Genomic DNA, 15879 nt, shown 5'->3' with positions numbered 1-15879 from the left:
TGGTTGGGATTGAGGTGTTTTTTCTGCTTTTTGCAGGACTCAGCTGACCACAAACAGGCTTTTTTCCCACAGAGGAAATGGCTTTGCAGCAGCTTTAAAGCTGCAAGAATCAAACCCAAAGGGGCACATGCTGTTTCATTTGGAGGGTCTTGTACCTCTCCTTGTTCCCAGCACTGAGACCCTGCAGTTTGGAGGGTCCTCCCTCATGGGATTGTTGTTGTGGGGGCTCAGGAAGCTGGGACAGTTCAGGGGTTCTGGGGGCCTTTGGTATTACTCCACATCCAGGGAGACTCATGTCCAGTGGGAGTTCAGTGGTCCGGGGGAGGGGTTCATGAGTCCTGGGGTCATGGAGAAACCACCCAGTCATTCCCCCCCTTTTTTTTGCAGCTGCCAGGAAGACCCAGGACAGGTGAGTTGGGGTCTGTGCTGGTTTAAACGTAAACTGGCAGGAGAAATGAACCTATAGGGGGAGCCCCTTATACTGAGCTGGGCTGTGGACTGACAGTCAGAAGAGCTCAGGCACAGCAGTCATCAGAAGGCTTGATCAGAAGGCTCACAACTTTGAAAGTTTTTTCAAGATAGATTAACAGACAGTTCTCATAGCTCATAGTAGAAGTAGATGGTTCCTAGAAAGTCCTATTACATCATCTCACATCCTCGTAGATCTCTCACATCTAACATGCCACCACATTATTAGTTAACCAATTCACCTCACATACACCACAGCCTCTCATTGGCTATAAGCCACCACACATACTCCAGGTAGCTCTGTTCTCTTTAAGGCAGAACTCCAAAACAGCTTTCTTTAAGAGATGCACTCACTGTCACCCCCCACATGAACTCAGCACAAAAAAAAAGATTATAAGTCAGAGTTACAATTTAATAAAAATATTACAATAAATGCAATGATTCAAAGACAAATTGGTTTTAACCCACAAAACCCAGAAGTGTAACCCCACACCCTGGGGCACAATCAGAATGGTGCTCGTTAGCTCCTGTGCTGAGTCCCATGTGGTTCCTCTGAGTCCAAAGTAAAAAGAAGGAAAAGAAAAACCTGTTGGTGCAGATGATGGTCACAGTCTGGTCAAGGGTGGTGGTTGCAGTCCTGTAGAGGTTCTGGTCCTCCTCTGGATCCAATGAAATGGTCCCAGAAGTCCCAAAACCCCAAGATTATATACCCTCTGTTTCAGGTGGGAATGCCCAGTACCTCCCCAAGGGTGAGGAATTCCACAATGAGTGATCTGACTCTGTGAGTCATGGGGTATTTTTGGGATCGTTGATGGCCCATTAGCAGACATGGCCCCTCAGGTGGGTTTGGAGGTGCTAACAACTTCCTGGAGGGGAGTTATCACAGCTCTTATCTCACAGGCTTCTTTAACACCCAACTTACACCCTGAGGGATCAGGTGTGCCCCGGGCAGATGCTGCAAATGGTCCATTGTTAACAGTTCATGAGAAATGGCATAGAGGGTTTAGCATACACAGCTTTGGTCACACCTACACAGTGATAAATTGGTCCCAGCTTGCTGAACTAGGACAGGTCTCTGGCCATGGCCCCCACTTCTCCCCTCCCCAGACACTGCTGACACACCCTTATCCCTGCAGGGCAACCCTGGAACCCCCAGACCCCTCAGAGGAGGGAGAGGTGCTGTACACCCATGTTGTGGTCACCAAGCAGGCAAGGGGTAAGTATGGGGTGGGGAGGCAGAGACACATCACCCATATGTGTCACTCCCCACCTCAGTCCCTCCAACTTGTGTGTCTTGCAGGGGCCCTCCAGGGGTCCATCTGTGCTTCCCCTCCAGGTCCCCCAGGTGACCTATAAGGAGCTACTGGGACCCCACAAGTGACTGCAGGACCCCAAAAACATCTACAAGAATGTGCCGCGACACTGGGGGGCACTGGAGGCCACTGTGGGCACTGAGGGTCTCCACCCAAGGGCACCCACCTGTGTGTTTTTTCCCCATGGCTCCTGCAGGTGCCCACCCTGTCAGTGTTCCCCATTCTCCCAGTTCTTCCAGAATCCCCAGGCATGCCTTATAACCCTTCCCAGTGCTTCTCCAGTGCTTCCCATACACCAAGGGCTCCCCATTCTCCATCCCAGTGCCAGGGGGGCACAAGACCCCTCTCCCTGCTATTGGACCCAAAATTAAACTTTTCATTAAACTGGCAGAAATGGTGTTTATTTGTTCAGCTCTGTCAGAAATGGAATTCTCCAATTCCTCAAGTCCTACCTGAGATGTCCCAGGAGCCCCCCAAGACTATCCAAAATCCTCCCAAACTCCCCTGGACCCCAAGCAAACATCACTGAGGGCTGAGCCAATCCATCCCCAAAGTCAGGCTCTGTGGGTGCCACCCCATCATCTCCAGACACTGGGACACTTCCAACACCCCCAAGGACCCCAGTCTCCCCCCACTGTCACCCACCCACGAGATGCCAGTGGTGGCAGCACATGATGGCACCCAGGAGCAAGACAAGGAACAGGCGGAACCCACTGACCCCTGCAGCAACCACTAGGGACAGGGGGGACACACTGGGGTCACCTGCCACCTGGGGTGTGATGTGCTCCCCAGTGATCCCATGTGATCCCACCTGTGTCCCCGTGTTCCCACAGGGTTGGTTGGTGGCCACACACTGGTAGGTGCCAGAATGTCCCAGCTCAATGTCCCCGAGCACCAGGAGGGGACCCCAGACCACCTCCCACTCGTCCCACAACCAGGTGAAGGTCACAGGTGCTGAGCCCACATGCACTGAGCAGCGCAGGGTCGCAGGGTCACCTGCCAACACCTGCAGGGATGGGGGTCCAGAGGTGATGGTGGCACTGGCCCCATGCACTGCAGGGGAAGAGATGGGCCTGAGGCCACAGGGAGAAGCTGGAACCCGGTATGGGGAGAGTTGTTGGGGGCATTTCGGGGCAGGTTGAGGGGGGATGGTGGATGCTGTGGATGGGGCACTCAGAGCTTGATCCCACTCACTCAGGACTGTGACGCAGGATAGTGGTGGGGTGAGAGATGTGAGACATGGAAAAGGGAACATGGGGAGTGGTGGGTGCCACATGCAGGGTGGTAATGAGGGGGGTGGATGGCACCCCAGTGGGGACAAAGGACAATCAGGGAGGCATGGGGGTACCTGGGGAGGTTGTCAGAGTTCTCTCCATCCCCACACTCGCTGCACACTGTGACACAGAGCCAGGTGCTGCTCTTCCACATGGCCCCCACCTCAGAGTGCACCTCACAGGTGTAATTCCCTGAGTGGGAGACTCCCACAGCAGGCAGCCAGAGCTGGAGGGACACCTGCGGGCCCCCCACCAGCACCCCGTTCCTGTAGAAGAGGTGCAGAAGAGAGACTTGGGGCTGCAGGGGACTGAGGGGGCTGAGGCAGCTGAGATTCAGTGGGGATCCCGCAGTGGGCTCGGTGGGACCCTCCAGCACTGGCACCGGAAAGAGCTCTGGGAAGATGTGTGGGGGAAGGTGACCCCAAGTCCACTGGGTAGGGCATGTGGGGCTGTCAGGTGTGGGAGTGTGGGGGTGCTCACCAGGCACTATCACTGGAGGGGGACAGGGTGACCCCAGCCCACTGTGGAGTGGGTGAGGGAATGTCAGGGTATGAAGGTGTGGGACTGTAAGTATATCAGGGTGTTGGGGTATCAGGCTGTGGGAGTGTGGGAATGCTCACCTTGCACCTTGCACTGGCACTGGCACCGGCACAGACTCCTCCCACCACTGTGGCAGATCAGAGCCCAACCTGCCCCTGCAGTGGTAGCACCCACTGTGCTGCAGCTGCAGTGGGGGCAAGGACAGCTTGGTCCCCTCGAGAGACCCCTCCAGTTCCTTCCCCTTGTGGTAAAATCGCAGTTGGGTGACCGAACTCTTCCGCCAGCCCCAGCAGCACAGTGTCACCGTGTCCCCCTCCACCAGCGTCTGCGCCAGGACCTGCAGCACCAGCCAGTCTGGAGGACAGGGGAACCTGTCATACCATGAGGCTCAGGGAGGCACCAAAGGACACCCTATGGCACCCAGGAGCTCTGGGAGCCCCCATTGCCCCAGGGGGCTCCAGGGGAAACCAGGGAGGACCCACAAGAACCAGAATGTACCAGTGGCATCCCACCACCCTGGGATGCACTGGGATGCACCAGTATATACAAGGGATGCTCCAGTGGTGCACTGGGATGTCCCGATTTGCATGGGGACGTGCTCTTGTCACCTGAGGGGTGTGAGGCCACTCATGGAGCGGAGCTCATCCAGAGCCCAAACTCTTCTTCTCCCTCACCATTTAAGACACACACGGTGGGGCTGAGCCCAGTGTCGGATCTGTGGCAATAGTAGGTGCCATTCTCACTGACAACCAAGTGATCAGGTCTGTTCTACCCCTAGTGCTGCCTGTTCTTGTACCAGGAAGTGGCACCAGGAGTCCTCGAGCCCTGGTTGAGATCAGTGTCACCTGGTCCCACAGCACTGACAGTGTCCAGGGGGAATTCAGGAGGAACTGGGTGGTCTGGGTGTCTCTAGGTAAGATAGGGGATACCAGCCTGCCAGCACCACAATGGAACTGGGAACAGTGGTGTGAGGGACATTCCATCCTCCCCAGGACTCACCAGCAAGGACCAGGATCTGGTCTGGAAGGGAGAAGGGAAAGCAACTGGGTAGGGGTGGCACAGTGGGGACACCAGCAATCAGTGGATGGGCTGTGGGAGCTGCCCTGACAGTGTGTCACCATGGCCACTCCAGGCTGAGCCAGGACATGAGGATGCTGTGGACACCTCAGGCACAGGGACACCAAGGTCAAACCGTGCTGGTACAGGTCACCTCCACCAGCTCCATGGCACCTGTCCCCACAGCCACATCCCCACACCTCTGTGCCCATGATCCCATTCCCATGGCACCTGTCCCCATGGCCCATTCCCATGGTGCTTGTCCCCTTCTCCATATCACTGCATCCCTGTCCCCTTGTTCCTGTCCCCACAGCTGCTCCAGCTTCATCTTGCCAGTCCCCAGATCCCTGTTCTAAATCCTCAGCTCCAAACACCTGCCCCCCATTCCTGTACCCACAGCCACACCAGGACCCTGGTCACACAGGGTGTCAACCTCCATGGACTGGCTCTGCTGGCCTTGGGGACCTCAGAGGACCCTGCAGATCTCCTGTGCCCCTTCCCCACTGGGCAGCCCCTGACACTGGTCTCTGCCTCACCGGGCGCCATCTCCGTGGCATCAGGTCCATGACCAGGGCACTCACCATACAGGAGCAGCACCACGTTCCCAGCTATCCAGTGTCCCCAGCCATCCGGACTGGCTGTCACACACTGCCAGGCCCACCTGTCCCCAGGATGGAGCTTTTAGGACACAGAGGAATGAAGCGCCATCTCGTCCATCTCCCATGTGTTAGTGACACATGGTGGGGATGGGGTGGGGACACAGCAGAGACATGCTGGGACAAGGGCTTCCCATGAGTGGGGGACTCAGGGAATGTGGGGAGCGAAGAGTGGGTGTCCCAGGGAATGGGTAGCCCAGAAATAGGGTTCCTGGGACAGACTCCCATATAACATGGGCCCTAAGGAATTAGTCTTGAGATGGAGATCCCAGGGGTTGGGTTGCCATTGGACTGGGGATTCTGAGAAATGGAGGTCCCAGGAAATGGGAGCCAGGGGAGGAAGGTCCCAGGAGAATGGGGGTCCCATGATTGGTGGTCCCAGGCCCAGGGAGGAGCTAGTTGGGCAAGTGGGTCATTGTAACGGAGGGAGACGGGTTTGTGACCTGCTGAGACAACTTCACAGAAGTTACTGCAACAGGCAACTTTATTCATCCGCTCACAAAACTCTTATACACTTCAAAAGCTGAATCCCTCCGCAGCTCCGCCACCTTGGCACTGATAAGTGGTTAACAATGCTGTTTGCATGACAATGCCTGCTCTAATTGGCCGATTACACACATCTGTTGAGAGGGTGGCAGGAGCTGCTGACCTCATTAACTAGTCCTTGAAGCTACAACACGATAAGTACAGAAACAAGTTCAATACACAACTCACACTTTAGATCTAAGAGCATATGAAATCCCAACAATTCCCCCGTTTATTTTTTTTAACTATCAATGTTTGATTGTCTGCAGAATGGCTTACTTAACATACCTAACTTAACATCCTAAGAGTATAATATAAACACACACAGCAATAATATCATTAAGACTTAACCGAATTACAATGCTAACTTATTAATCTTAAGAAAGTAAACTAAAAACTTAAAAGAGAAACCTTATCCACACTAGTCACTAAAACAGATAAATGCCGGCATAGCAAGAGTTGTAAGGCACTGATTAGAGTTAAGAAGACTTAAAATACTACTTAACCATGTGATAAAAGGATTTCTTACTTGAGATTAGCTAATACAAGTCTCTTGCTGTCTGGTTACGTTGGCAAAGACAAACCAAATATCCTGAGTTGGCAGCAGAGTAAGGCTAACTTCACTCATAACAGCAGAACTACCAAACATACACAGTTCTATCGTTATTACAGGTGACAACTTATATGACCTAAGCAGACCCAAACAATTGGCAGAGTCCAACAGGTTGATCTCGAAAGGTGATATCGTTGCCACGCTGATTGTCGTCATCTGGTGTGTCTTTATCTTGTTGTTTGGTGGCTGCCTTGGTCCACTTTGCCGGAATCCATTGAGGTCCTGTTGGTGTTAAAACACAATTATAGCCTCTCCCAAAGAATATTACTTCAGCAGGGCCTTTCCATTCACCTGTTTTAGGATCCCTATAAGTAACCTTGACAGTACAGTTGGGCTGTATTTTGGGCAGAGCTCTACCATGTAATAGAGCTGCAGGTTCTGCATTATCCCCAAAAATACATAAATGATTCATTACAAAGAGTGCCTTGTTTAGCTTCTCCTGAATATCTAATTCATCCTTAAATTTATCCAAGTATTCCTTTAAGGTTTTATTGGTTCGTTCAACTACAGTTTGTCCGGTAGGGGAGTGTGGAATCCCTGTTACATGTTTAATTCCCCAATGTTGAAACCACTTTTTCACACTTTGACTGGCATATGCAGGCCCATTATCTGTTTTGATGGTTTCTGGAACCCCCATGACTGCCACACACTGCGTCAGGTGCCGTTTAACATGCAAAGCCCTTTCTCCTGTTTGTGCAGTGGCCCATACAAACCGCGAGTAAGTGTCAACTGTGACATGGACGTACTTAAGCCTCCCAAAAGAAGATACGTGTGTGACGTCCATTTGCCATATTTCTAGGGCTTTTAACCCTCGTGGATTTACTCCCATGCCAATTCCAGGCCCATGGTGGCTGCATTGAGGGCAAGTTCTCACAATTCCAGAGGCCTCTGCCTGAGAGAGCTCAAAGTCCCTCATCAGACCTTTAGCATTTTGGTGAAATTGATTATGCGCCATCCTGGCAGATTCAAATTTGTTAAGTGGACAGTGGATCGTTATTGCTGCAGAGACTAGTGCATCTGCCTTTGCATTGCCCTGTCCCAGACCCAAACTCCCCTGATGGCTCCGTATGTGAATTACACAATACGGCAAGCTGCGCTGTCGAGTAGCTTGCTGGAGCTGTTGGAACAATCGCAATAATCACGCCCTACCAGTTTCTCTTATTGCTGCATCCTCAATGCGCTGGGCCACACCTGCAACGTACAATGAATCTGTTACTACATTCAATGAACTCATCATCCAGTGATTAAATGCCCAACATACCGCGGTAAGTTCTAGTGTCTGCAATGTATCCTCAGCAGTTCCCTTTAGCACTTTCTTTTGCCACTGATTACCTGTTTTCCACACAATGGCAGCAGTTTTCGATAACTTCCCTGCATCAGTAAACACAGTGACAGCATCCACCAGCGGTATTCTAGAGCACAAGGGTATGCCTGACCATCTCTGCGTGGTTAACAAGGCCCCAAGTTTCCCTGTAGGAAATTCTGTGGTTATGGAACCTGACCATCCTAGCAAGCTTCGTTGGAGCACCTCTGAGTTATTCAAGGCCCATTCAAGTTCTGTTGGTGTCATGGGCAGATGGACATATTCTGGTTCTGCCCCTGAAATGGCAACTGTCCTTGTTCCAGCCTTCATAATGAGGTTTGCCATGCTCTCAATGAGTGGTACAATGCTTTTCTTGGGCATAACTGGACCAAATACCCACTCTATCAAACACACTCTCTCCTTCTGTTTTCCCCCCTTTTTCTTTTGCCATTGAGCAATCACTGCATTCACGAATGGGGCCGACAGGAGAACAAAAACCAAAAATGGAAAATTGAGAATTCTGCGGTTTGCCCATCTATTATTAACTTTGTCTACAATGTTTTGGAGGGCCATACGCTGTGCATCAGAGACACAGACAGGCTGGGTAGGGTCTGTACCCTTCAGCAGCGGCAACAGAGGTGCAAGGTCTTCATTCCGTAAGCCTACCACTGGCCGTACCCATTGCAGATCCCCTAATAGTTTCTGAGCATCATGCAGGGTAACAACCTCTGTTGATATGGTCAGTTTTTGGGGACAGATCACTGAATCTGAAATAGCCCACCCTAAATACTTCCAAGGCTGGCTAATCCGGAGCTTTTCCTGTGCTATTTGAAGTCCAAAGGCAGAGAGGGTGTCAAGGATTTGCTGAGTTTGTTCAGAAGTAAAGGACTGTTGTTGACAGAAAACCACATCGTCTAGGTACTGGTAAATTAATACATGTGGCCATGCTTGCCTTAGTGGAGCTAGCGCAGCCGCTACATAGAGCTGACATAAGGTGGGGCTGTTCTTCATGCCTTGGGGCAGGACGGTCCATTCAAACCGTTTCGCCGGTTCTGCCCTATTAAGCGAAGGCAGGGTGAATGCAAACCTCTGAGTATCATTAGGGTGTAAACGGATTGTGAAAAAGCAATCCTTAAGATCAATAATCAGCAGTGGCCAATTTTCAGGCAACATAGCCGGGTTTGGTAGACCTGACTGCACTGCCCCCATAGGCTGCATCTGCTCATTAACCTTTCGCAAGTTGTGAAGCAAACGCCACTTCCCTGACTTCTTTGGCACGACAAATATCGGGGTGTTCCATGGACTAACAGACTCCTTTAAATGGCCTTGTTCAACTTGTTCTGATACGAGTTGATGAGCAATTTCCAGCCGCTCTTTTGTCAACGGCCATTGCTCCACCCAGACAGCCTCATTGGTCAGCCAGACGAGTGGCCGGGGTGGTGGCAGCTTTCCAATGGCCACTGTGAAAAAAACGTTCCTACGGTAGACAGCGTTACTCCCATTAAGCCACCGATTCTTCGGTAGCAATCTGTACAGGACCAAGGGATGTCCTTGCCGTGGTTATGCCCCCGAGGCCAGTAACCCCTTCCGTGGCCACCTGTAACGCCAATGCGGCGGCCACAAAGTTTGGCTAACCATTGTGACATCTGCCCCCGTGTCTAGCAGCAGCTGAATAGGGTACCGCTCTCCGTTATAGGAGAGAATGACTTTCAAAATGGGTTGTGATTTTAGCTGCAGCGACAAACACGCCACTGGCCCTGAAGAACCAAAACCACGATCACCTCGAATGTTACTCACACTTTTCCCTAAGGACATTGTTTGTAGCAGGTTGGTCAGCGGCACGACTTGGGCTATGCGGCTTCCCGCTGGGATGACCATGGGGGGTTGCAAGGTGTGTGCTACTATTTTAACCTCCCCCATGTAATCAGCGTCAATCAAGCCTGGCAGCACCACTAATCCTTTAAGCCCTGCCGATGATCGACCCAACAACAATGCCCCAAAGGAGTCTCTCGGTTTCTGCCACCCAGTAGGAATCATTTGGGGAGACGTGTCAGTCAAGACAACATCTACTGTTGTTGTCAGGTCAATCCCAAGGCTCCCGGCAGTGGCGGGAGCGCCCCATTCACAACATTGGGAGTTACTGTTGTCCCCATGCGACCCCCATTCGCGCTCGCTATCCCGTTTCCCGACCTTCTACACGCTTCGCCGGCATGACTCCTACTTTGACGCAAGGTGCACCACACTGGTCCAGCCATGCATTGTTTACGAACATGCCCTGGCTTGCTGCAACGAAAACACACCCGGTTGCCATTGCGACGCCCATCCCCCTTTCTGGGATGCGGCCGTGTTACAACTGCCACGAGCATGGGGAGCTGTTGAAGCATATTTGTGATAGACTTATTCTGCTCCTTCACAGCCTCCCCCACAGCCTCAGCTAAAAATACATTTTGTTGTTGTGCCTGAGCTTTGGAAACACGGTTCAGCATATCCACCAGCGAGGCCTCCTTAGGCAAAGTGCTTAAGAGCAATCTAGTTTTGCTATTTGCATGTTCAAAGGCGAAGGTCTTAAGGAGATTCTCCCTCATACCTTCTTGCAAATCCGCGTCAGATTCCAAAGCACTGACTAAGCGATTAATAAAGGTCTCATAAGTCTCCCGCTCACCCTGACGCACATTCGCCCAGTTTGGCCCCTTTTTCTCTGTTGGGATACGCAACTACGCCTTATGAGCTGCCTCTGCAGACGCTCTATGGAACTCAGCAGGAAACTGGAGCTGTCTGGGAGTCGCTGCGTACGGGCCTTGCCCCATTAGCATATTGAGCTGTAACCCATGCAATGCATGCCCCTGCGGCACTGGTGTATTCACAACCTTTCTACATTCCTCCTCCCATAACCTTTCCCACTGCACATATTGAGATGGTGTGCACAGCAATTTTTCCCAAGGCCATGCAGTCATTTGGACACAAAAGTTCTGCGCTAAAGACATACCCCAGCATTTGCTTTACCGGTTCACTATGCAGCTGGTATTGAGTAACCGTAGCTCGTAGCTGCTGTAACAGCTTCCATTCATAAGGCTTGTGAGTACCTACGGCCTGGCCCTACGGGTTGGTAGTTTGCAGTACGGGAAACCCACAATGAGACCCCAAAGTCCCTACCGCCGCCCAATCACCCTCCAGCAAGGCATCCCGTATTATCCCGGACCAATGTCCCCCATTCCTAGGACGCAGTAGTAACCCCCCACCCGACTCTATCATTACATCATTCCCGAAGTCAAGAGCCCTCAGGTTATCCGTGATGCCGGCGGGGGGAGGGGGTGGTGGAGCCCACGGCAGCGGCCGATAGCGCGGAGCGGAGGGGATCTGAGAGCCCCGATCTCGGCGCTTGCGGTTGATGTCGCCATCGGAATCAGAGTCGCTGGAGCTGCTGGGCGGGAGCGGGGTCGACCTCAACGTTTTCGGACGGCAGCCAGAGTCCCCAGCATCGGCAGCTGACGTAGCGGAATTTGAGGCTTCGGCAGCTGCGGCGGCCTCTTGCACCTCACCAGCGTTCTGAAGGACTGGTACTTCCACGCCAGGGGCTACAGGAACCGTCTTGAAAAGTCCAGACTGGCCATGCCGGTCCTCATTGTCATCTAGCATATGTTGAGCTGCCATAGCCACTTTCTTCTCAGCCTGGTACTGCTTAAGGTGGCTCATAACTTCTCGCCAAGTTGGTCCCAGTTCTTTCGCCTCTTTGCCTCCATCTATTGCTTTTTCACGGAGCTTATCACCTACTTCTTGCCACTCCAACACATCAAAAAGTTGCGATGACAGTTTAAAGAGTCCTGCTTTCTTAGCCCACACGAGCAAACATAACAGCTTTTTCGTGGACGCAGCAACGCCTCGCACAGCGAGAAACTCTAAGAACAATTGCTGGGCTGCATCCTTCTCCATTTTTCACTCGTTTACAGCCCTCCACGCCCGGGGTGTCGACAAAACCTTTGGCGTGTTCGAGCTTTTCTCCCACTACTTCCTCTTGCAAGGGGCACTCACATATCCAGACGAGCTGGATCTTGCGGGCAACGTCCTGCACGTCCAAGTAACCGGATTCTGCGGGACAGGGTCCACACGTCTGAATTCTTTGGATTCCGCGGACTGAAATCGCACGTCTGGTCCAGCCAGGTTTTGCGAACGGCTTGCAACCTGTTTTCAGGCGCCAGTTGTAACGGAGGGAGACGGGTTTGTGACCTGCTGAGACAACTTCACAGAAGTTACTGCAACAGGCAACTTTATTCATCCGCTCACAAAACTCTTATACACTTCAAAAGCTGAATTCCTCCGCAGCTCCGCCACCTTGGCACTGATAAGTGGTTAACAATGCTGTTTGCATGACAATGCCTGCTCTAATTGGCCGATTACACACATCTGTTGAGAGGGTGGCAGGAGCTGCTGACCTCATTAACTAGTCCTTGAAGCTACAACACGATAAGTACAGAAACAAGTTCAATACACAACTCACACTTTAGATCTAAGAGCATATGAAATCCCAACAGGTCATGACTCTTTCACTGGTCGCCTTGGATTTTGGGGTAACCTAAGGTTCTGTGCAGCCCCTCAGGGTACTACTGGCATGGGTGGGTAGCCCAGAGGGGACCTGGGGTGTCCACAGGGGCTCCAGGGCTATGCTCCTTACTCATCTGCCCTGGGACTTTGGAGCCATTCACACCCCTCCCCAGGACTGTGATGGAGAACTGGAGCTTTTTCCCCCGGAAATGGCTGATTTGGCCCGAAGTTGCTGCTGTGGGCTGGGACCTCTCAGATCTGGGAGGGGATGAAGCTGATGCACTCCACTCTCCTATGGGGGTTTCTGTACTTGGAGAAGTTGAGACACTTTGAGTTTATTGGTCTTTTGGAGAGAATATATTCCAGAGTTCTCTGTTATTGCTCCCCCCTGGATGATCCAGCATGCAAAGAGCAGCTTGGGAATGGACTCCTCAGCAGGAAGAAGCTTCAAAACTACTAATTCTGGAAGCCAGTGCCCAGTAACCTTTGGGGCCAATCCATCCCCCAGCCCCACTCCCAATGCAATGGGGATTTGCAATTCCTGCTGTGTCCCTCCAGATCTGGCAGATGGACCTAAGGGTCCCACACACCCATTTGGGTTTGATTCTAGTGGCTTTAAAGCTGCTCAGAAGTCATTTCCTGCCTGCATGGGGAAAAGTCCTGTTTGTGGTCAGCTGAGCCCTGCAAGGAGCAGAAAAAACAATTCAACCCCTACCAATGGTTCCTGGGAGAGCTTTTGAAGGTTTCACAGCAGTGGGGTCAGGAACTCCTCCCCTGCAAGGCAGCTCAGAGGGAGCCAGTCCAGAAAGGCACCGATGGGTAATTTCTGTAGCTCTTCCCCAAGAAATGAGGGAGACCCAGAAACACTTCAAAGAACCAAACAATCAGCTCAATAACCTGACCTGGACCCTCCTCCTTCCTGGATCAAAGCTGCCCCCATTTTGGAGCCTCCCTTACAGGATGCTTGGCTGAGGGTGAGAGGGAAAATGTGGAAATGTCAAGCAGTATCTCCACATGTTGATTAGAGGAAGAGAGTGGGGACAGAAAGAGAAGAGAGTGCCAGAGGAGGGGGGAATTCCCATCAGGATGGAGTGTATTTGCCAGGGAATCAACCAGTGAGAAGACACAATGACACAGATTCCTGTGCAGGATTCCAAGGATGGACAGAGCAGCTCCTCTTTTGGGACAGGGGTGGGTTGCCCCTGGCTGAGCATCACGTGCCCACCGAGCTGCTCTGTCACTGCCCTTCCCAGCTGGACAGGTGTCTTAGGTTGAGCTGGCAAAATGCCAACTTCCCGGGCAGCAGGTCATCAGCAGGGGAAGCAGCTGCTCTGCAGGCAAATACTGCAAACAATGAATGCCCCTCCTCTTCCTCCTTCTTTCCTTAGCTTTTATATACGACCTGAGGTTATGTGGTCTCAGCCGGACTGGTTGTGCTCCCTCCCAGGATCTTGCCCTCCATTGGAGGAGGAATGTTGGGACACAGTGCTGACACTGTGCCAGCCCTGCTCAGCAGTAGCCAAAACCACTGGCGTGTTATCAACACCTTTCCAGCTCCCAGTGCAAAGCCCAGCACTAGGAGGGCTGCAATGAGGAAATGAACTCCAGCTCAGCCACACCCAGTACACGTTCCATGAGGTTCCGCAGTGTCCCAGGGTTCCTTTGGATCTATAACATCCTGTAGTGTCTCAATGAGGCCTGGATTCCATGAGGATCTGCAGTGTGACTCTCAACACTTCCCTGGAGCAGAAGGAAGAGGCTGTTTCCGCTGTTAGTCAGACTGGGGGTGTGGTTTCTTTCCCTGGGGGGTCAGATCCAGGGTCCTGGCACGGGAGTCTCCTGTCCTGGCCCTCCCTGCAGCTACACCATGACAGCTGCTTCACTGAAGGGTCTGGGAGGGCTCTGGGCTGGCAGAGGGGGAGGAGTCAGTGACAGTGACAGTGCATGGTGAGTACCCCCACACCGACACCCCAATACCCTGGTAACTCAATACCCCAACACCCCGACACTCACACTCACCCACCATGATACCCTGACACCCTGATACATGCACACCCACACACTGTGATATCCTGGCACACACACCCACACACCGTGGTACCCTGATACACTCACACCCACACACTGTGATACCCTGATACACTCACACCCACACACTCTTGTACCCTGACATCCCCTCATCCCCTCCCCAGCAGACTGGGGGTCCCCTCCCCGTGACAGTGCACACTGAGCATCCCACACCACAACACCCCAATAATTCCAAAACCCACACACACCCCCAGCTGACTCACAGCCTCTATCTCTGCCCCACATCTCCTTCCCAGAGTGTGGGGACAAGTGGTCCCCACCACTCACAGCATCCCCTCATCCCACCCATGGGCCTGAACTCGGCAGATCTCAGCAGCCAATCAGGCGAGCAGGGGCCTTGCCGGGACCATTTGGGGAAGATTTAAACAATTCCAGGGAGAGGGAGTGACCTGGAGAGAACAAATAGAGGCACAGGAGAGAGGGTGTGGCAGGGCAGTTCATGCAGGCAGGTGAGCAAGAGGGGCACAGTCACCCTCCCGGCTCCTGGTAGTGGGTTGTGTGATAGGTGTGGGTGTGGTAGGGGTTTTGTTGTTTTCTTTTTCTCTTGTTTTTTTTCCCTCCAACTCAACCAGATCTAGCAATGGTTTTCAAATGGTCAAAATCCATTGTTGCTGCTGCCAGTGGGAGTGTGGTGACCCAGACAGAAGCCCCCAGGAAGGATGCAGCTGTCCAGGCCACTGGCTGCAGGCAGTGTCTGAGCCTGGAGCTGGTACCAGAGGACAGTGAAAAGACACCTGTGTATGGTGTGAACAGATGAATGAATTGCTCTGTCTCATGGCAGAGCTTAAGGAAGAAGTGGAAAGGCTAAGGAGTATTAGGGAGAGTGAAAGGGTGGAGTTGTGCCCTTCCAACCCTGAGAGAAGCTCAGCAGGAGTCACAGAAGTCCTGGCTTTCTTGCCATCAGGCAGAAGGAGATGCAGCAGATGGGGGGGGGTAGAAACAGGCCCCTGCTCAGGGAGGTAAAAGAATCCCCTCTCAACCCCATCACCTTCCCAGGTGCCCTTGCAGAACAGGTACAAGGCCCTGGATCAAGAGAGGTACATGACACTGGAGAAGAAAATCTGTCTGCAGGGACTCCCAGGTGCACTCCACCTGTCAGACAGATCATACCCTCAGGTATTAAGAAAAAAGAAGGGTGGTTGTAGTAGGTGAGTCCCTTCTGAGGGGAACAGAGGGCCCTGTAAGCCAACCAGACCCATCCCACATGGAAGTCAGCTGCCTCCCTGGGGCCCAGATGTTACCAGGAGACTCCCTGAGATTTTTCAGCCCTCTGATTATTACCCACTAGTGGCAACACAGTCACAGGATTATCTCAGAGGTCTTTTCTGACCTGATTGATTCTCTGATTCTGTCGTTCAGGATGGAGAAAACCTCCAGTCCTGGACTGAATGGACTCCCCAGGGCCCTTGGAGGGATGGCCATTGGCTCTGGCAATGATCCTGTGCTTGTGTCTGTTTCTCTGGAGGTGGATCTGTCTGGAGTGTAAAACAAAGAATCAAACCCA

At 52.5% G+C, this 15879-nt stretch overlaps 2 protein-coding genes across 2 annotated transcripts; both read right to left on the bottom strand.

Moving 5' to 3' along the window:
• Nucleotides 1–2418: 2418 nt before the first annotated feature.
• LOC139683861 (Fc receptor-like protein 3) lies at nt 2419–5197 on the bottom strand. Its single transcript, XM_071579358.1, is given in 7 exon segments — nt 2419–2854; nt 3130–3448; nt 3683–3949; nt 4270–4423; nt 4426–4502; nt 4595–4615; nt 5188–5197. Coding segments are annotated over 7 exon segments (1284 nt in total).
• A 583-nt stretch (nt 5198–5780) lies between these two features.
• On the bottom strand, nt 5781–12269 carry LOC139683969 (uncharacterized). The gene is made up of 2 exons (XM_071579504.1): nt 11004–12269; nt 5781–6667 (listed from the first exon to the last, which is right to left on the bottom strand). Exons 1-2 carry the CDS (start codon nt 11676–11678, stop codon nt 6368–6370), a joined length of 975 nt encoding a protein of 324 aa, XP_071435605.1. The 5' UTR covers nt 11679–12269; the 3' UTR covers nt 5781–6367.
• Between the last annotated feature and the right edge of the window lie 3610 nt (nt 12270–15879).

Source organism: Pithys albifrons, chromosome 30 (assembly GCF_047495875.1).
Source record: "Pithys albifrons albifrons isolate INPA30051 chromosome 30, PitAlb_v1, whole genome shotgun sequence".
Lineage (NCBI taxonomy): Eukaryota > Metazoa > Chordata > Aves > Passeriformes > Thamnophilidae > Pithys > Pithys albifrons.
The sequence above is the reverse complement of the archived record's forward strand: the minus strand, read 5'-3'. Positions and strand labels throughout refer to the sequence as shown.